We start from the raw sequence: 23,111 nt of genomic DNA on the forward strand, positions 1-23,111 counted from the left end.
TAAACTTGTCGTTGTAATGCGTGTGGGCCATTTCTGCATTTAATGAGTCGTCCAATATATAAATACTTTATTATATATAAATCTGCAAGTATACAAATTGTAAACCAAGTTTACAATTATGTTCCAATAAATATGAACAATATATATACTGAAATATTTGCATGCAACGGAGCTTTATTCTGACCTTAACTTTATACCAAAATGCGGCTTTCAAGCCATACTGAATTCTATATATGAAATACTAAAATAACTTTACTTTAATTGAAACATTTTAAACATTGCTAAAAGAATAAATAAATTTACAAGTACCTGCAGCGTAGACATTAGTCTGCCGCCTCCCTGATTGTAATAATGACCAGTGACTAACTTTAAAAGTGAAATTGTATTAATATATATATGGTTAGTATTGCCGCGCTTTGAGCTCATGCATAACTCATGCTATTTAAATATAAATATATATCATTTAAATAATAATAGGAATCGCTTTAACTTTCTATTGTACTAATTTAAATATTGAGTACGTAAAGCAAAGCATAGCGTATAAAGCTATAGTCTATTTCAAAATATGCAGCGCAAAACTATTGTCGTCAATCGTCAAGAAACATGATGATATGAAATATGAATATGATATGAATGGAAAACATATAACACGGAAAACACAATTAATATGAAATGCATAATAATGAACCAAAATGGATAAATATATCCGGTGACAATGGTATTAACACTAAGTCTTTATAGTATAGTCAATGTTCACATTCCTTGAACAGTTAAGTGTATTAAGAAGCATAGTCAAAGTTCACATTCCTTGAATAGTTAAGTGTATTAAGAAGCATAGTCAAAGTTGACATTCCTTGAACAGTTAAGTGTATTAAGAAGCATAGTCAAAGTTGACATTCCTTGAACAGTTAAGTGTATTAAGAAGCATAGTCAAAGTTGACATTCCTTGAACAGTTAAGTGTATTAAGAAGCATAGTCAAAGTTGACATTCCTTGAACAGTTAAGTGTATTAAGAAGCATAGTCAAAGTTCACATTCCTTGAACAGTTAAGTGTATTAAGAAGCATAGTCAAAGTTGACATTCCTTGAACAGTTAAGTGTATTAAGAAGCATAGTCAAAGTTCACATTCCTTGAACAGTTAAGTGTATTAAGAAGCATAGTCAAAGTTGACATTCCTTGAACAGTTAAGGTGGTACCTAACACTACAGGGAGATAACTCTGTAAAGTCAGCTAAATGTTTTACTTACGTTTTGTTGTAAAAGGAATATTAAGCTTCTCAGTGATCAAAATTCGTGTTTGTCAAACTGCTATATAACCAGTGTATTTTTTCTGACAAAACGGTTGGTTCAAAATTTTTTAAATTTTTATATTTTTGTTAAAGGGTCAAAGTATATACTTTGACAAAATTTTATGAAAATTAAACGAGCCAAATTAATTTTAATGAAAGTGTTGGGTACCACCTTAAGTGTATTAAGAAGCATAGTCAAAGTTCACATTCCTTGAACAGTTAAGTGTATTAAGAAGCATAGTCAAAGTTGACATTCCTTGAACAGTTAAGTGTATTAAGAAGCATAGTCAAAGTTGACATTCCTTGAACAGTTAAGTGTATTAAGAAGCATAGTCAAAGTTGACATTCCTTGAACAGTTAAGTGTATTAAGAAGCATAGTCAAAGTTGACATTCCTTGAACAGTTAAGTGTATTAAGAAGCATAGTCAAAGTTGACATTCCTTGAACAGTTAAGTGTATTAAGAAGTATAGTCAAAGTTGACATTCCTTGAACAGTTAAGTGTATTAAGAAGCATAGTCAAAGTTCACATTCCTTGAACAGTTAAGTGTATTAAGAAGCATAGTCAAAGTTCACATTCCTTGAACAGTTAAGTGTATTAAGAAGCATAGTCAAAGTTCACATTCCTTGAACAGTTAAGTGTATTAAGAATTTAAGGGTGAACATTCCCTTTACAGCACTGCATGTATGTTTTTCAGACAAAATAGCTCATATAGATAAAATAAATTCCTGATTTTATTGGTAACAATATCTCAATAAATTGTGCATTTTGTGTTCTTGCTATTCAATATGTGGTATATTGTTGTTATTTCAGGGATTACATTTCTTAGATAAATACAGATTTGAAAGTACCTTAAATCAGCAGATGAAGTTAATTGATTATCTTCAGGAATTATATAAAGAAAATAATGGCAAAAAGAAGAAGGTTTGTCATTTATATCACTTACTTGTCACTGTATATTCACAATTATTGCGAGGTTTTTATTAATGCAAATAATGCGACTGAATGAATTTACAGTCTATATTTTGAATATTGTTAAAGCTTAATTAATATATAATTAGCTATGATTTCTGGATAATTTTTTTTTGATAAATTAATCTGTTTTTAGATTTGAATTATTTAATGTAATTATAGCTCTTTTTATGAAGAACCCACTTTCTACTGGTATTTTGTAATTGAAAAAAAAAGCAACTGAATAAAAGTGATGTGATTCAAAAAATTTATAAAGTACAGATGAATATATTGTACTTAACAACAAAAGTAACTTTTCAAATGTATAAGGTGGTTGAACTTTGTGATAATTAAAATATGAATATTGTTATTCTTATTATAGAATGATGTAAGTATGACATAATAATCAGAAATTTTAAACAGCTTGCATATTCATAGCTATTTTGTACTGACAAAACTTGAAAGAAAACACTAAATCAATTAGCCATATCAGGTTAAAGTTTTGGTGTGGGGTAGTTCATCATGGAGCTGTAGTCACATCAACTTGAAACAGTTCTCATATAAGTATAGACATAATTAGGATTTAAACCCAGATTTCAATTTTCTGAATAGGGAAATGTGATATTGTATTAAAGCAGGGCATTTTGTCCAATAACTTTTTTTTGTATACCTTGAACTTAGTACACGCTGAGACAGTTTATTCCCTAATTCTTAATACAGCAATTCTTCCAAATTTTTTAATCTCAACATCCCTTTTGAAAGTTAATAAAGATAAATTAAAACAAAAGAGTATAGCACTGCTGAGCTTATTTGGTTTGTTGAATTATTGCGCTTCTTTCAAATGTCTTTCTATGTCAGCCATACACCTGATACTAAGATATTACAAATATTTATTTACATGTTTATGTATTTAAAATTGTACAGGTTTTTTCAACAGAACATAAATACGTACATATAGAAATTAGAATTTTCTAGTATTAACAATCAAGTTATGCACATTTTATATAACTAGACAAAAATACTTAAATCCTAAGTCAAAAAAGCACATCATTTATTTATATGGAAGTGGTTCATGCATGCGAGGGTCAGCCTTTTATATAGATTTTTTTTTCAAATTAATATTCAAGCAGCATTTTATCGCTTTAGATTAATTTTTATTTTTTACATAAATTAGAAGACTCATAGAAATTATAACCTCTGAATCAATAATAACTCCATGAATTTTTTGCAAGGATGATTGAAATTAAAGGAAAAATCCACCCAAATTTTATTTATGCCTTTGAATATACATTTTGTATTAAACTACTGTGAATTGACAGTTGGATAAAAACACAGTTAGTTGGATAAAAACAATGTATATGATTATAAATTAAAGGAATAATTGGAAAAAAAAAGTAATTTGAATAAAAAAATCCAGATAAATATAAATTACTTTTTAGGTATTTAAGTGGGTATATCAGTAATGTGTTTGTAAAAGTCAAGTTTCATCAATGTATATTAAGCATTTACCTGAAACAGATTGAAAATAATCTATAAAGTCTTGAAGCTTAGAATATATGCATAAAAATGGTTGACATAAATGTAGTGATGATTTTAAGGGTTATTTTCCTTAGCTAGGTCTACCTCCTTTTAAAATTAACTTTTTTCAACATTTCAATCAGACGGGTAAATTATTTGGAAATAAAGGCAAAGACACCATAAGTCCTGTGATGAATGTATGTGGAGATCTACAGGCTGCTCTTGATCAGGAGAGGAAGAAAAATGCACGACTTCAAGAACAGAACGAAAGACTAAGACAAGAAAATTATTCACAAGCACAAGATTGTAAGCATTGTTACAGATGTTCTTTTGTTTTATATTTTCATGCTTTATTCTTGAAATTTTTTATATTCCTTGTTTAATGTTGTTAAGCAAAAAAGTTGCAAGAAGAATTGTTATATTTAACGTAGATCTGATTTGTAGTGTCTTTATCTGATCTTATCTCTTGATGTTGGAAATATTTTTTTGTTGTTTTCAAAATATATTACAAAATATCATTTGATATGCAACCGATAAATCTAAAATTCAAATTTAAACATTAAATCAGGGGCAGATAGTTATATAGTATTTGATAGGACAAAATGCGTTTTTTTAAATTTTTCAAGCAGATGAGGTCCATTACTATATTGAAATTCAAAAGTTCATAAACCCATTAGTCATACAGAAGATAAAGACAAATATATTGTCTAACATTTAGACACCCTAGCTACCTTAAATTGAGAGCAAGATGAAAAGAGAGATTAGATTTTCAGTTTTCATGAAGACTATTACATATCATCGCCAACATTAAGATTTAAATGTGAAATTGTGCAAGTGTCAGTGAATCATGATATCAATTTTATTTTTGCAATTGACAATTAACCACTTATATGAAATTGGTTAACATACATAAAGTTTGAGGTGTAATTATGAATATTTGATCTCTTATCATAGGTAAATGCTACAAGGTTATTTCAAGTAAGAAAGTTTTCAGTGTTTGCGTTAATATTCGTATTAAGGGTTAAAATTGGGATAAGTGTGAGAAGGAAAACACAGTTTCTGTGGTAAAGGGTTTCCATGGTGAGCACAGTTTAAGGTTGTTTGATAGATGTTTTCATGAAAAACTTATCACATTAGATAGGCTTAACAGTTGCGAGGAGGAAAATTAAAAACTATTTGGTTGAATGAATATGATTCAAGTTGCTGTGAGCTCCTTTTGGTTTGTTAAAAAAATAATTTGTACACATATTCAAAGGGCCATTCAGAAAACTGTTTTCTCAAAGTGATTTATCCCTGTGATTTTCAATACATGTGTACTATCAAACCTTATTGCAGCACTGTTGAATAGTACCTGACAGTGTTTTACTTTTTTTTTATTCTCCTGCACTGGCTATACCTTTCAATCAGTTGATCATCTAGGCAGGGAATAAGTGATTTGTATTTGTATATTTGTAAAGATTTTAAAATGAATGATATTTACACTGTCTGTAGCACCAAGTAAGTATAACATATCATAATCCAGAGTGAAACTGCTTTTGGTAATGGGTACTTAGAAAGCTAAAAAACATATACTAGTATTCCATACATTCTAATTAAAGCAATAAAATGTATTAGTCAATAACTCTAACAACCTAAATTACATTTGCTATTAATAAATTTCATAGAAACATACAAATGGGCTGAGATCAGATCAAATCAATCCTTACAGTTATATCTAGATAAATTTTACCCTCTATCCAAGATAAAGTTCAAGACATTATATAAGGTTCTCATAAAAGTGCTTTGTAGATTGTAAAACATGCATTTATTTATTTTAATTTTATATATAAGTAAAGGAGTTCTCAGTCCAATGCTGTGAGATAACATTTAAGTGGGGCTTGTTATTACCACACTTCAAATTCTTCCCTTTAAAATTGTTGCTATGAAATATTGAAAATGTATGGAAAGAAAAAAGTATTCTGTTTTGGAGAAGACCATCTGGTCCATAAACACTCAGTGTCATGAATTATTCATTGAATATTGAGGTTTTAAAATACTTGAATAAAACCTAATGGTTATGAGTAAAGTAAATTCTCTTCTCAATTTATAAATACAGTTTCTTCTGCACAAAGTGGTTGAACACAATATTTACAATCTTAAAGTAGTTATATTTTCAAACTTTAAAATGAGGCTTGCTGAGCTTTTTTAAAGGAAAAATTCAACATTCAAGATGGTATACATGTTGTAGCCAATAGTTTTAAGTGGTAGAATCTAGTTTTCTATTGATTTAATGGAAAAAGATGAGTGTAATGTTCCAACTAGTTATGGAGGGGAAAACTACATGCAATAATGACTTTATCAAAATATATGAGTGGTAAAAACAAGCTTAAATGTATACAGATTTAGAGAAAGTTTACTGTCATGGAGCAATATTTATATTACATTGTCATGATTGTGACAGGATGGATGGAATTGAGAATTATTATTTGGAAAAAAATAATAGAATTGAGGTTATTTTCAAATAAACATTATAATGATACACCTATTAGGTTTATATGCCATAATAAAAGTAATGGATAGCATCAATCTATTTTCGTATTTGTAGAGCCCATATTATTTTAACTTTACAGTTAAACTTCGTTAAAATTGTGGTTTAAAACTTTAAAGCCATTTAAATTCATTTTCACATTGACAAGATATGTTTCCAACAGATGTACATAGTTCTGCTAAATTTTTAATTCACGACTCAGTGATATAATGTTATAAAAAGATGTTCAACAGTTTTAGTTAATATTTCAACTGATAAAATTAAATGAATAAAACTTGAATATTTATTGAAGATATGTGTAACATTAGATTTTGGTCAAACCATGAATATTGTATTGTATATAGTTTTTCTGATGATTGGTTAAACTTATATAAACTAATGTCATCGAATAATTTTGAATTATTTTACAGTATTACGATTAAAAGGACCTTTAACGGACACCATCACCCCTGAAGTGAAGAAGGCAGTGAACCTTGGACTTCTTACACCTAGTGTTAAAAGAGCTGCCACCATGAATTACAACTCAACACACCAGAGAATGCATCATAAGATTCCACATAGATTTGTTACAGGGTTAAACTCTAGAGCCACTAAATGTGGGGTGTGTTTAGGGAGTGTTCCGTTTGTCAAACAGGCATCTAAATGTCAAGGTAGGAGAATGACTTTTACCTAGTGGGGTCATGTCACTATCACTAGTCAGGACTAAATACATGTAGAACTGATATTTGAACAGCAAAAAGTTTTATTGATTTTTCTTTTATTTCATGTTTTTATGCCCCACCTAGGATAGTAGAGGGGCATTATGTTTTCTGGTCTGTGCGTCCATTCGTCTGTTTGTCCGTCCGTCTGTCCCACCTCAGATTTAAGTTTTTGGTCAAGGTAGTTTTTGATAAAGTTTTGACACATGTTCCCTGTGATATGATGTTTCTAATTTTAATGCCAAATTAGAGATTTAACTTTAATTTCACGGTCCAATGAACATAGAAAATGATAGTGCGAGTGGGGCATTCGTGTACTGAGGACACATTCTTGTTTTATATATGTTTGTATATTTTTTAGGTATATCATATTTGACTATTTGATTGATAGTAGAAAAGTCAGTTTACAAGTATTTAAGGACAGCCAATACAACAAGGGTCAACATATATGTAGATATAAGAGGATGTGGTATGAGTACCAATGCTTGTTTTGAGAAGAAAATTAAGTGTCCAAAATAAATTCATATGGAAATGAATGTACGAGAGGGGAATGACTCTCACCACACTTTAATTATGACAAGATTGATATTTTTGGGAGATTTGTACATGCTTCACCAATGTTTTATGAATATTTTTTTTCAGAATGTGGCATGATATGCCACCCTAAATGTGTGTCATCTGCTAAAGATAATTGTGGCATGCCAACAGAGTATATTCAACAATTCTCGAGCATTATGGGTCAGGTAGAACAGTCTAGTCACAGGTATTCACCAATAGTTTCTGATGTCCCTATCAAAATGGAAGGATGGCTCAAAGTTCCAAGGTAAAATTATTAATTATGTATATTTTTGAATTCTTATTTATAGTTTTTAATAACTTTATTATAAAAAAAAATATGTATTGACTCAAAGCAAGAAAAAATATGGTGCATTGTGTTTTAGGGCCATTTGTTCAAGGTCTGTGATATATTAGGCATGACATCATGTAAACATATACAAATGTATAATTTTCCATACCTGCTTGATTTTATAACTATATGGCAAAAACAGTACATTAGTAATTCATTATTTATAATATTTCCATTTAGATTGTACACTTTATTATTAAATATGCTGAAGCATTATATCTATATATTTACTATGGCAAAAAGAGCTGAAAAGATGCACATGTTACAAAATTAGAGGGGAATATGAAATATTGTTCAATGTCATATGGGATAGTTTCCACCAATCAAATATTAATATAACTATCAGTATTTTCATATAGTGGAATGAAATGTTCAATGTTAGTGGGAATTAACTTCTGTTTATCTTTATTAAAATAGCTAATGTGTTTTTATTATTTTTACCAGAACAGAGAAACAAGGCTGGGAGAGACGATGGGCTTCACTAGAAAACAATATATTGTTATTATTTGTGTATGAATCTGATGCTAGTCCAATAGACACTTTTGATCTTGGTCCACCGAACACAGATGTGACAGTTCATAGTGCAATTAGTACAGCAGAACTGCCAAACACAACAAACACTGATCTTGCTCATGTCATGAAACTAGAACAGCAACCACTCACAACCTGCTGGCCAGGAAGGTAAAAATCTCAGGTCCACCACCTGTCTTTCCTGTAAAATTCAAAGACCTCCCATTCTTTACTTTCTCCATTTTACAGGATCTTTAACTTTTTAAGGTGATCTTTTTACTTGAATATTTAAATATTCAGGGAACTTTCCTTTTTGAAGCAAATTTGAACCCCTATAAAATAACTTATATGCTAATTAAAGATAACGGCAGGAATATAGATTTGGAGAAAATGATCTTTTGAGTTGATCTCTAATCAGAAAAAATCTTGTAAAACAGACACATTTGTTGACAATTTTCAAGTCAGTATGGCTATCCTCTATCCCTGCTCAATTTAATGTTTTGTCAATAAAGGTACTGATTTGACAACAGATAAGTGTATGAATATTTTTGTTTGACTTTGTAACTACCTACCTACATTGTATATATATAATCTATGTTTTCAAGAAGCATATCTTTATTCTCTTTTTAGAGTGTTGTATCTAATGGCTAGTAACTTCTCAGACAAGCAGAAATGGGTAGCATGTTTGGAGGCTGCTGTCAAAAGTATACAGAGAAAAGACACCATTGTCAGAACTGTAAGTCTATAAAAAGTTTTACTTTAAAGTTTACAGGTAAAAGTAGTATTTTTATACAACCAACATTTTTTTTTGTGTAGTATAATGCTATCATGTCCTTGTCTGCTTCATCATCCGAAGACGCATTTAGTTTCCAGACAAAAACTTTAGTTTTAGTGAATGAATCTTTATAAATTTTTACCAGAAGGTTCAATACCACTAAAGGAAGGTTGGGATTTGATTTGGTGTTTATGGTCCCAGTAGTTTTTGTCTAGCCTGCAACTTTTGTTGCAGAAAGCTCGACATAGGGATAGTGATCAGGCAGTGGTGGTGGCAGTGGCTGCGGCCGCGTTCTCTAACTTCTTAAAAGCTTTATGTTTTAGAAGGTGGAAGACCTGGATGCTTCATACTTTGTATATAGATGCCTCATGTTACAAAGTTTCCGTCAGTCACATGTTCAATGTCCTTTACCTCATTTTCATGGTTCAGTGACCACTTGTAAAAAAAGTTCAGATTTTTTGTAAAGTTGAATTCTCTCTTACAAGTAATAGGATAATTATATTTGGTATGTGCGTACCTTGCAAGGTCCTCATGCCCGTCAAACAGTTTTCACTTGACCTTGACCTCATTTCATGGATCAGTGAACAAGGTTAAGTTTTGGTGGTCAAGTCCATATCTCAGATACTAGAAGCAATAGGTCTAGTATATTTGGAGTATGGAAGGACTGTATGGTGTACATGGCCAACTGGCAGGTGTCATCTGACCTTAACCTCATTTTCATGGTTCAGTGGTTATGGATAAGTTTTTGTGTTTTGGTCTGTTTTTCTCATACTTTATGCAATAGGTCTACTATATTTGTTGTATGGAATGATTGTAAGGTGTACATGTCTAGCGGGCAGATGTCATCTGACCTTGACCTCATTTTCATGGTTCAGTGGTCAAAAGTTCAGTTTTTGAGTTTTGGTCTCTGTATCTAATACTATAAGCCATAGGTCAACTATATTTGGTGTATAGAAATATTTTATGATCTATATGTCAGTGGCGCAGGTTTTATTTGACCTTGATCTCATTTTCACGGGTCATTGATCAGTGTTTAGTTTTTGTGGTTTAGTCTATTTTTCTCAAACTTAAAGTAATAGGTCAACTATAATTGTTGTATGGAAGCATTGTTAGCTTTATATGTCTGCCTGGCATTGTTCATCTGACCTTGACCTCATTTTCATTATCATGGTCTTTATTTAGTCTTGGTTAATGTTAAGTTTATGTGACAGTTGTAATAAAGCTTTATACTTAGGACTATCAACAAAATATCAATGATTAGTAAAGAAGGCCAGACATTTCAGCGTGTGCACTCTTGTGGAATTAGGGGTCATAAAGGGGGCCCAAAATAATATTTTTTGTAGTTTTCAAACAATAACTTGTGTTTAAGTGTATGAATCTCTCTGAAATTATACCAAAAGTTTCAATACCATGAAGGGATAGTTAGTATTGACTTTGGGGGGTTATGGCTCAAAATGTTTTGGAATTAGGGGCAAAAAAAGGGGAAAAACTAGGTTTTTCTGGTCAATGGACAACTAAGACAATTTAAAAGCAGTGTAAGGGAGGTAATTCAAAAACATTTAACTTACAATGTTGGGTATGTTCGGATTTACCTCCCTTACACTACTTGTACATTACGTTTTAAGGAATGTCAGGTTTTGGACTAATTCTAAAAAAAGGGGGTGTTTGCAGTTTTCAATTTTTTCTCTCAAATTGTTAAATTTTAAATTTTTTTAAAGTTTCAAGAAGAAATCTTTAATTGCACAATATTGTTCAATAGATTTGTAAAATCTTGACATTTGTTTTTTTGTGTAAGAAACCCATATGTCAAAAATTTGATCACAATCCAAATTCAGAGCTGTATCAAGCTTGGATGTTGTTTCCATACTTGCCCCAACTGTTCAGGGTTTGACCTCTGCAGTCGTATAAAGCTGCACCCTGCAAGTACCTGGTTTTCATATTATTTTCAAATTCAGCATTATTGGTCATGAAATTGGCAAAATTGATTTTGAAGCTACCTGTATTCTGTTTTTTTTATTGCCTTTTTTATAATATATATATTTTGAAACTATCCAAAGTCTTTATGTCCATATCTTTGTTTTATGCATCCTATGCAATGTTCTCCAAGATTTAATATGCTGTTTGTTAGGAAAATGAAAGGAAAACTTGACATCCTAGATTACTAAAGATTAATGTAAACTTTGACATGCATCCTCTTGATTGTACACCAAGATTTGATATTCTGTCAGCAGTGAAATGAAAGAGAACTCTGATGCTAGATTACTCAATGTTAAATGTAATCTTTTAAATCCACCCATTGCAATGTAAACCCAAGATTTGACATTATGTCTGTAGGAAACTTTGGAATTCTAAATAACTAATGTTGATTACAAACTTTAACATCCTTGATTACTCATTTTTATTGTTAACTTAAAAAACTTAGATTACTCATTAATGTCTGACATAATACTGCTTTGATTTCTACAGGGAATGTTTTCCAAAACACTGTTAGAATTAGAAGGAAGTCGAAGACTGGAACTCAACTGCTCCTTTGCCCTTTGTAAAGAGGTAGGCCAATAAAATGAATAGTTTTTTTGATACAAAAAAAGAAGATGTGGTGTGATTACCAATAAGACAACTCTCGACTAAGAGACCAAATGAATGAATGAATGAATGAATGAATTTTATTTCTCATAAACTACAAGTTACATAGTTACAGAGAATATATAAACAATTACATAAAATATTGAAGCACATGTGAACAATACAAACATAAAGCATAAAGACATAGAAGTCAGAAACCTTATGTCATTCAACAATGAAAAAAAACAATACCCCACATAGCCAGCTATTAACATATTTGCTCACTTTCAACACTCGTGTCCAGCAAATAACCCGTGCATGGCCCCAACATGACAAAATGTAAAACAATTCAAACAATTGATTGATGTTCAACAGTACTATCACCACTATTTTGTGGAAGCCAGTTTGTATTGGAGGAGGAAGCTGGAGAGCACAGAGAAAACAACTTGCCTTCTGTAGGAAAACTGATAATCCCAGACAATTAAGATTGGAGTCAAACACACCTGACATGTATTCAAACTCACAGCCACAGTGTTTATAGGCTAATGATAGAGAGAACAACTTGCCTTCCGTAGGAAAACTGATAATCCCAGACAATTAAGATTGGAGTCAAACACACCTGACATGTATACAAACTCACAGCCACAGTGTTTATAGGCTAATGATAGAGAGAACAACTTGCCTTCCGTAGGAAAACTGACAATCCCAGACAATTAAGATTGGAGTCAAACACACCTGACATGTATTCAAACTCACAACCACAGTGTTTATAGGCTAATGATAGAGAGAACAACTTGCCTTCCGTAGGAAAACTGAATCCCAGACAATTAAGATTGGAGTCAAACACACCTGACATGTATACAAACTCACAGCCACAGTGTTTATAGGCTAATGATAGAGAGAACAACTTGCCTTCCGTAGGAAAACTGATAATCCCAGACAATTAAGATTGGAGTCAAACACACCTGACATGTATACAAACTCACAGCCACAGTGTTTATAGGCTAATGATAGAGAGAACAACTTGCCTTCCGTAGGAAAACTGATAATCCCAGACAATTAAGATTGGAGTCAAACACACCTGACATGTATACAAACTCACAGCCACAGTGTTTATAGGCTAATGATAGAGAGAACAACTTGCCTTCCGTAGGAAAACTGATAATCCCAGACAATTAAGATTGGAGTCAAACACACCTGACATGTATTCAAAATCACAACCACAGTGTTGACAGGCTAATGATAGAGAGAACAACTTGCCTTCCGTAGGAAAACTGATAATCCCAGACAATTAAGATTGGAGTCAAACACACCTGACATGTATACAAACTCACAACCACAGTGTTGACAGGCTAATGATAGAGAGAACAACTTGCCTTGCGTAGGAAAACTGACAATCCCAGACAATTAAGATTGGAGTCAAACACACCTGACATGTATTCAAACTCACAGCCACAGTGTTTATAGGCTAATGATAGAGAGAACAACTTGCCTTTCGTAGGAAAACTGATAATCCCAGACAATTAAGATTGGAGTCAAACACACCTGACATGTAAACAAACTCACAACCACAGTGTTTATAGGCTAATGATAGAGAGAACAACTTGCCTTCCGTAGGAAAACTGCTAATCCCAGACAATTAAGATTGGAGTGACACACACCTGACATGTATACAAACTCACAACCACAGTGTTGATAGGCTAATGTTAGAGAGAACAACTTGCCTTCCGTAGGAAAACTGACAATCCCAGACAATTAAGATTGGAGTCAAACACACCTGACATGTATTCAAACTCACAGCCACAGTGTTTATAGGCTAATGAAAGAGAGAACAACTTGCCTTCCGTAGTAAAACTGATAATCCCAGACAATTAAGATTGGAGTCAAACACACCTGACATGTATTCAAACTCACAGCCACAGTGTTTATAGGCTAATGATAGAGAGAACAACTTGCCTTCCGTAGGAAAACTGACAATCCCTGACAATTAAGATTGGAGTCAAACACACCTGACATGTATACAAACTCACAACCACAGTGTTGACAGGCTAATGATAGAGAGAACAACTTCCCTTCCGTAGGAAAACTGACAATCCCAGACAATTAAGATTGGAGTCAAACACACCTGACATGTATTCAAACTCACAACCACAGTGTTGACAGGCTAATAATACAGAAGTTGAACTATTTAGACAAACCCAGGCCAAGGTCCCTAAATTCAAATGCAAAAACTATCCTCCTGATATATGAACAAAACAATAAACGATTAATAAATACGATATACAGCAACAAAGAACAAAAACTAAAAAAAACCAGTTATCATACAGATGTCTACAGAGTGATGTATGCTTTTTGAAAAACATGACAAAGTTTGGTGGTCTTACATTTTCTTTTTTGAATTGGAACAAATTATGTTATATATAAACTTTATTACACCAGGGTTTTCGATATCACAAACTAGTCAAAACATTTACTAAATTTTATCATCAGTATAAGGACATCATTCGTAAATATAGCTCAACACGCAGACTTCTTATACATTTAGGTATTTCACATCCAATTTTTTTATGGAAATATTCTTTATAAAGCACAAAAATGTCAGTATTCACTGCAGAAACTAGCAAAACCTTTAAATAGACTTATTAAGAAGGGATATAGTTACGATACTGTTGTCAGGTCACTAAAGATTGCATATTTTTGTTTCAATATTGATTCACTTATAGGGTCTTTGCATCGGAACTAAACACATTTATTAAAAAACCAGTTGTTGGCATGACACGGGTTATGTTCCTCTCATATATGTTATGATGGTTATGATACTAAACCCCTAAAGTGAAGGATTGTGCCTGATATTCATATGATGAAATCATAATCTTTCAATCAGTTTAATTGAAGTCTGGAGCTGGCATGTCAGTTAACTGCTAGTAGTCTGTTGTTATTTATGTATAATTGTCATTTTGTTTATTTTCTTTGGTTACATCTTCTGACATCAGACTTCCCATTTCCATTCTCAATTTTATTTAAAATGTTAAAATGAAATGAAGAAATTAAAAGATGTTCTTGAATAATATGTGGTGATAAATATAGCGCATACCAAATTATCATAGCGTAAACAGTGCAGATCTATTGACTGACATGGGAAATTATTTTTTTCAACCAGTTTTCATTTGATTAGTATTTTCAGAACATGGTTAATTTAACTCTATAAAAAAATGTGGTGCATGTGTGGAAAAACCTCAGGGTTGATTTTGTGTGAACAGTTTTTTTGTCGAGCCTTCGACTTTAGTAAAAAAAGCGAGACTTAGCGATCCTACTTTCTGTCGGCGTCATCGTCGTCGGCGGCGTCCACAAATATTCACTCTGTGGTTAAAGTTTTTGAAATTTTTATAACTTTCTTAAACTATACTGGATTTCTATTAAACTTGGACAGAAGCTTGTTTATGATCATAAGATAGTATCCAGAAGTAAATTTGTAAAAATAAAATTCTATTTTTTCAGTATTTTACTTATAAATGGACTTAGTTTTTTCTGCGGGGAAACATTACATTCACTCTGTGGTTAAAGTTTTTAGAATTTTAATAACTTTCTTAAACTGTCCTTGGTTTGTACCAAACTTGGACAGAAACTTGTTTATGATCATAAGATAGTATCCAGAAGTAAATTTTGTAAAAAAATAAATCCATTTTTTCCGTATTTTACTTTTAAATGGACTTAGTTTTTCTGCAGGGAAACATTACATTTACTCTGTGGTTAAAGTTTTTAAAATTTTAATAACTTTCTTAAACTATCCTGGGTTTATACCAAACTTGGACAGAAGCTTATTTATGATCATAAGATAGTACCCAGAAGTAAATTTTGTAAAAAGATAACTCCAATTTTTCTGTATTTTACTTTTAAAGGGACTTAGATTTTCTTCCAGTTAACATTACATACAGTCTGCAGTTTAAGTTTTCAAAACATTAATTATATATTCATTTATAACTATCCTACATTTTTACCAAACTTGGACAGATGTTTCTTACAATCGAAAGGAATATTTTTATTGATTTTTTTCCCTCCTTTTTGTTGAGCCTGCGATTTACAGCAAAAGTAGGCGAGACACTGGGTTCCGCGGAACCCTTACAAATTTTTCTTCTTTTTCTTCAGCTGGTATTACTTGGTGCAGACGAGGGACTATTTTGTGTGAATTTATACCATGGTACACATGCCATTATTACACAGCTGACAGGATTTAAATGTGTGCATCAAATTGTATACATATCCTCTCTCAACCTGATCATTCTAATAACAGGTAAAAAAATAGTAATAATTTTAGGTGAAACCATTTTTGTCGAGCCTTCGACTTTAGTCGAAAAAGCGAGACTAAGCGATCCTACATTCCGTCGGCGTCTGCGTCGTCGGCGGCGTCAACAAATATTCACTCTGTGGTTAAAGTTTTTGAAATTTTAATAACTTTCTTAAACTATACTGGATTTCTACCAAACTTTGACAGAAGATTGTTTATGATCATAAGATAGTATCCAGAAGTAAATTTTGTAAAAATAAAATTCCAGTTTTTCCGTATTTTACTAGAAATGGACTAAGTTTTTTCTGTGGGGAAACAAAACATTCACTCTGTGGTTAAAGTTTTTAGAATTTTAATAACTTTCTTAAACTATACTGGATTTCTACCAAACTTTGACAGAAGCTTGTTTATGATCATAAGATAGTATCCAGAAGTAAATTTTGTAAAAATAAAATTCCATTTTTTCCGTATTTTACTATAAATGGACTTAATTTTTTCTGCGGGGAAACAAAACATTCACTCTGTGGTTAAATTTTTTAGAATTTTAATAACTTTCTCCAACTATCCTGGGTTTGTACCAAACTTGGACAGAAGCTTGTTTATGATCATAAGATAATATCCAGAAGTAAATTTTGTAAAAATAAAATTTCATTTTTTCCGTATTTTACTTATAAATGGACTTAGATTTTTCTGCAGGGAAACATTACATTCACTCTGTGGTTATAGTTTTAAGAATTTTAATAACTTTCTTAAACTATCCTTGGTTTGTACCAAACTTGGACAGAAGCTTGTTTATGATCATAAGATAGTATCAAGAAGTAAATTTTGTAAATAAATAAATCCATTTTTTCCATATTTTACTTTTAAATGGACTTAGTTTTTCTGCGGGGAACCATTACATTCACTCTGTGGTTAAAGTTTTTAAAATTTTGATAACTTTCTTAAACTATCCTGGGTTTGTACCAAACTTGGACAGAAGCTTATTTATGATCACAAGATTGTATCCAGAAGTAAAGTTTGTAAAAAGATTACTCCGTTTTTTCTGTAATTTACTTTTAAATCATAAAATAGTAACAAGAGGAATATTTTTATTGATTTTTTTCCTCATTGTTGTTGAGCCTGCGATTTACAGCAAAAATAGGCGAGACACTAGGTTCCGCGGAACCCTTACAAATTTTTAATGCAGCAGATGCACATTACAATAAATATTGTGTCTTCTTAGATGCTTTAAATCAAGATATGAGGGAACTAGAAACTTAAATCAAAATTTTAATCATATGGTATGAGTTTTCCGATTGTTGAAGGCAGTATATTGACTTATAACTGTTAACTTTGGTCTCAGTTTGGCAAACATGCCATATCTTCTTAATTTTATTTTGACAAGCTGAAACTTACATAACCAAGACAAAAAAATAAATTTAAACTAGAATGATTGTTATTCGTTGGATACCAATTTCTGTGGGTTTCGTGGGAACAGGTGAACCATGAATTCAAATGTTCAACGAATAACATATTTTCAATAGGCTATGTAAACAGAGATAGGCAAAACCAAGAAATATCCTGGAATATGTAAGTGTTCAGCAATCCATGAAATTGATACCCACGAAAATAAATGAATCCACAGTATAGGAAGAATAGAAAAATCCTCATTCATAGCAAAATTAAAAAAAAATAAATTCTTACAAGCAAAAACTACAAAAGTATGCCAATTTTTTAGTTGGTTAACATACTCCCTGACAGTAAAAATGATATGTTTGTGACATGCTATCCAGGTGCACTGAAGAAGAAAAGATATTGTTGATATCATGTACCATTTCAATCCTTTACTAACAAAATTTGTTTCTGTTGCAGGAAGGGAAAGGTCTGTAGTCACCATTGACAAGCGTATGATACATTCCAGAATAGATCAGGCCAACTCTGCTGCTAAAGAAGAGACAAATCCTATTCCCCATACAGTCATTGAGGGAATTGTTGGATGTACTGTGATGGATGCTTCCAAGTGTCATGGTGGTTCCTACATGGTTGTTGGTATGGCTGACAGAGTTCTACTTATGAAGTATAACTCAGAAATGAAGTCATTCTGTTTGAGAAAAGTATGTTTCATATGACTTTAAGTTTTGGTTCTAAGAAATTAATTTAAAGGCTTGATTAATATAGAATAAAAAGATGTTATATAATACCCATATATATAATTTTTGCTGTTGGTAAAAACCCTGTTTCACAGCAGAACTAGCATAGAAGGTTTTTATTAATATTTAATAATTTTAAAACTGTGATTTATTTCTTTTTTTGCAGGAATTCATGACTAATGAGCCATGCAGCTGTGTTTGTTTATCCCATGAGTTTGCAATAGTGGGAACAGACAAATTTTATCGTTTGAGTTTAGATCATCCAAACATTACTGGTATGTTGATTAATTAGTATTAGAGTCAATTCTGGTTATTCGCATAGCCTAATTGTCAGACAAAATTTTGCAACTAAGCGGAGTATGCTTACATCCGATATGCCAAATAACGAAGTCAAAATGACATCGATAGTACAGAACATTAAAGAAAATCACTGACGAAAGATGAACGTCCATAATCCACTTACAACATATTAAATGTTGATTTATTCTAATAAAAGTTATATGCCTAGTGTCATTCATGCTATTTTATTTTGTATTCTTTCAATAATATTTCTAATTTATTTAGTTTTAGTTTATTTGCATACCAAAGTTTCCTTTTACCTGGAATCTGAAAATAAAAAACAAATTGTTCTAAAAATAGATTTGTTTCTATGACCCGTATGTACAATGTACATTGTTCCACTTTTATTAAAATAAACTGTTCAACAGTACTACACAGTTTTTAATCATTTTGAATAATAGATGTGCAATGAACTGCATTATTTTCTGCTTGCATAGTTATGTAACACTGTTTCTTTAACCTTGTTAGTTTCGTATATGCAAAGCAGTAAACAGGTAATGGGACCCTGCACGGGTTATTTGCTGGACACAAGTGTTGAAAGTGAGCAAATATGATAATTAGACGTAAATGCTCATTCAAAAAAATATTAAGAATAAATAAATGATGTATAAAATTCTTCAACCTTGTATAAATGCCCTGTAATATTTACCATAAATGCAGATCATCCAAGCGTACACGTTGGATAATGATCGATAATTAGCAGGCGTTATTGTTTTTAAAATTCACCATTGACAAGTTTGAAATCCAATCTTTTTTACAACAATTACCTGTTTGACTTTATGACCTTGAGGCTTAAAATACGTAAAAGAACATGTGTACAGATCAAGGTTTATTTTATCATCAAATTCCATCATATAAACATGAAAGAAACTGTTTTAAAACTTTATTTAAATAACAGAAAAGTAAATATGAAATAAAGATAATTATGATGCATTCAAGAAAAATATACTATGTCATAAATCTTGTCAGTTTTAACAAAGCACATCTAGCTGGCATTTATTTTCTATACAATTAACCCAAAGGTCACTTGAAGAGCTATGCATTTAACTGGACAATTTAACATTAGATGAATGAAAAATGGTTTTGTGCAGGAGAAAATTATGCAATTAACCGAATTATGCTATTAAGCAGTATGCAATTAAGTGGAGTCGACTGAATAAAAATCAAATATTTATTCATAGAAAATGTATTAACAAGTGGTTTTTCACTGCAGAAAGGAAATATTAGCATGTTTACTAATTGCTTCTTTTAAAAATAGAATGTTATTTTTTAAACCAAATGTGGAATAAATTTCTTATCACATTGCAATTTTATGCATATTTTTTTATGCTTCTTTTTGTTTTGTTTTACCCAGGATTCTACCATGAATGATGTTTACACAAAAAAAGTAACATTTGTGTTTAAATTATAGATTGAACTTGAACTACTATTATTCTTATTTGTATTTTATTGGTAATTACAAAGGCATATAATTTATAATACCAAAGATTGGCAATCAATTTAAACTACTCTATGATTTGAATAAATTGTGCAATATTTTTCAAGAATAATGCTTCTACTTCTCATTTTTCAAGTTTTTCTGTATGTTTCAAAAATTATAATATCTTTAAAAATAAAGATTTAATGAACAAGGAAAGTCAAGATGTTAGAATTGAATGAACAATGTTTCATATAAACTTATTTGTTTTTTTTTTGTTTTTGTAGATTTTGTTGACAAGAGGGATAACTCTTTAGCATTTGCAGCTTTTGGAGCAGCAATACACAATAGCTTCCCCTTAGCAGTTGTAAAAGTATCACCTGAAGGATTGCCGTTAGAATTTCTCATCTGTTTTCATGGTAATGATTTTGTTAAACATTAATTACAACTAAAAAAAAATCTAGATTGGTTCTTTTCTTTATTTGTTTCAAACAGCTCTACAGCTTCTGGTTAGTGCATATATCCGTGTTAGATAACAACTTAGTCATGAGAGACCTTTAAAGGCAGACAAGATCTAAAAGCATCTTTGTTGTAGATACATTATAAGGTCTTTTTATTGAAGATCAAGCTTGTTAACATTTGTTATGTGTTACAGTACAGTTGTTACTTACATTGTGAGCCTTTTCTTTTCCGATACAAAAGTGCCCCAGATAACTGTCGATTGCCAAAAAATTATCCCTTCATTTTGTGCATTCATTTATTTTCGTGGATACAAATTTCCATTGATGGCAGAAAAATTGTATATTTATGTAAATTAATTTCCTGAATTTGCCTACGTCATAGTATAAAAAAAACTTTAACCTGAAGAGGGACAGATGGACGAACGGACAAATAAAAAGACTGATGTACAGACCAGAAAACATAATGCCCCTCTGTTATCCTAGGTGGGGCATAACAAAATAAAATCATTGAACATTTGATTTGTAGTTTACCTTTACCAATGAAATACATGAAAATTGATGTCTCACAAATAATAATGAATGAAAAGTGAATAGTAATATTTATTATACTTCATGTCAAAATGCCAGATTTTGATTGGCTAATGAGAGGGTGTCAATTTACTGTGTTACCCTTCATTGAGACGCTTGATCAAGTGTGCGCTTTATTAAACACGACTCTATCCTATGACAAATACTCTATCACCCTTCACAGAGACGCTTGTTCAAGTGTGCGCTTTATTAAATACGGATGGTTATATACAAGATGTCATACTTTATTACTTTGAATTTTAAATTTAATCGACAGTGATAACAGAACATTCAGTATAATAAAGTAAATAACACATATCTGAGAGGGTGATAGAGCAGATTGTTACCCCTCGAAAAGACATTGTCAACCTTGGCTTTGCCTCAGTTGACAATGTTTTCTCGGGGAAACAATCTGCTCTATCACCCTCTCAGCTATGTGTTATTTATATAATGTCTTCTCTAATGAAATAAAGGTACCAGTTCTAAGCTACAAAGTTTGTAAGAATAAAGACCTTCTTTGCAAATAAAGGGATATAAGTTTTTATTTGCATTTAAGCAGAAACCAAAATGACTTTACATTGAACATAAAAAGTCAATATGTAACTGATTATTTTTGCAGAATTTGGATTTTATGTTGATTCAAAGGGAAAAAGAAGCAGACCAACAGAGCTGAAATGGAGTTGTCTCCCATTGTCTTTTGGTAGGTAAAGTTAGAAGTTTGCCTCTTTACCTGAAGCACAGAGATTTTTTTATTCTCCATTAACTTTTGTTGTTCATTATACTGTAAATTTAGAAATTATTGTGAGATTTTTATGTATGCGAATAATGCAAGTGAGCTGGAGAAGACGTTACTAAGTTGAAAAACTTGCGTCTAATCCATTTGTCATTTTTGAACAGTAAAATATGTTTACACTAACTGGGTGAGTATCATAATAATTAGAACTCATATTCTGATATCTTATACATACATCTGTATGCAGATTTTCCTGAAATTGTAATTAGTAATCCTGCACTTTGAGTCCTTTTTTTCAAAAATCAGAATTATAAATGCATTCCATAATTGATGAATTTAACCCCAATATAAAATATAACAATTATGCCGAATGCCATTACAAGTTTATATTTATTTTGATCAGTATTTTTACTGAGGTGTCCACTTTGGAGCATATTTACACACACGAAGTGATTCTGTGACCCTAAAATTATTAGTAGTAATTTAATTAATCATTTATCTGACTTCAAAATCTTCAAGGAATAACTTGCTGTTAACATGATGAGACTGAACTTATTATTAGTTTTATTGTTTTGACAGCTTACAGTGAACCATTCCTTTATGTCACATACTTTAGTAGTGTACAATGTATTACAATACCTGCTGACAAAAGAGAAACAAGGTTTGTTAATATTTATACATGTATATTATGATTTGGAGTAAAAAAATCTTTATTTATCAGAACTTTTTAAATACTTGAAATCTCTTTACTTCATTGTCTACATAGTCACTGGTGTTTCCTTGAGTGAAGTATAATCCAAATTACTGAAAACAATATATATATATATAGTTTTTTCACCTGTATTTGTAAAATGCTGTGTCCCCTGTGTATTTAATATTTTATGGTTATATGGTCTATTCACAGTTAATAAAATTGTTAACATTTCAAATTTATTGAATATTGCCAATGGATAGGGTGTATCAATTTCAATTAGTAAGAATATTAAAATTCTAATTGAAACTTTTTACAAATGCTATTTTTAATAATAATTTTGTTTGTTTCTTATCCTTATAGAGGTAAACAGACCTGTATAGATATTCAAGGCCCCCGATTTCTGGGTGTAGGTATTACTCGTGGTACTGTTTACATTTCCATGGGAACAGGATACCTGACAGAATTAATAGTTCTCCAAGGAAACGATGGAATCTCAAGAGAATTCAAGGATGAGGATGATAAAGAAAATAGGTCAGTTTAAAAAAAACCCAAAAGATTGAGTTGTTTATAACAGACGGTTTTAATTTTTATTTTGAAATGGTAATTTTAACGTATTTACAGTACAATATTACTTCAATGGTAATTTTAAAATATTCACAGTTCAATTTTTATACTTAAACGGTAATTTTAACATATTTATATTATCAATGTTTTAATGAAAGCTATTCTATGAAGGATAAATTGGAACGTC

The 23,111-nt window shown here is 31.1% G+C and overlaps 1 protein-coding gene across 1 annotated transcript in view; it reads left to right on the forward strand.

The window, feature by feature from the left end:
• The window catches only part of LOC134705863 (citron Rho-interacting kinase-like), a 63,738-nt gene that overhangs the window by 38,232 nt on the left and 2,395 nt on the right, over positions 1–23,111 (forward strand). The window contains exons 31-44 of the mRNA XM_063564577.1: positions 2,101–2,211; positions 3,900–4,062; positions 6,694–6,933; positions 7,624–7,804; positions 8,333–8,569; positions 9,029–9,134; positions 11,640–11,720; positions 15,882–16,026; positions 17,872–18,113; positions 18,316–18,424; positions 20,193–20,324; positions 21,553–21,633; positions 22,246–22,327; positions 22,721–22,891. Coding sequence (XP_063420647.1) covers positions 2,101–2,211; positions 3,900–4,062; positions 6,694–6,933; positions 7,624–7,804; positions 8,333–8,569; positions 9,029–9,134; positions 11,640–11,720; positions 15,882–16,026; positions 17,872–18,113; positions 18,316–18,424; positions 20,193–20,324; positions 21,553–21,633; positions 22,246–22,327; positions 22,721–22,891 — 2,081 coding nt within the window. The remainder of the gene's footprint in view (positions 1–2,100; positions 2,212–3,899; positions 4,063–6,693; positions 6,934–7,623; positions 7,805–8,332; positions 8,570–9,028; positions 9,135–11,639; positions 11,721–15,881; positions 16,027–17,871; positions 18,114–18,315; positions 18,425–20,192; positions 20,325–21,552; positions 21,634–22,245; positions 22,328–22,720; positions 22,892–23,111) is intronic.

Source organism: Mytilus trossulus, chromosome 2 (assembly GCF_036588685.1).
Source record: "Mytilus trossulus isolate FHL-02 chromosome 2, PNRI_Mtr1.1.1.hap1, whole genome shotgun sequence".
Taxonomy (NCBI): domain Eukaryota; kingdom Metazoa; phylum Mollusca; class Bivalvia; order Mytilida; family Mytilidae; genus Mytilus; species Mytilus trossulus.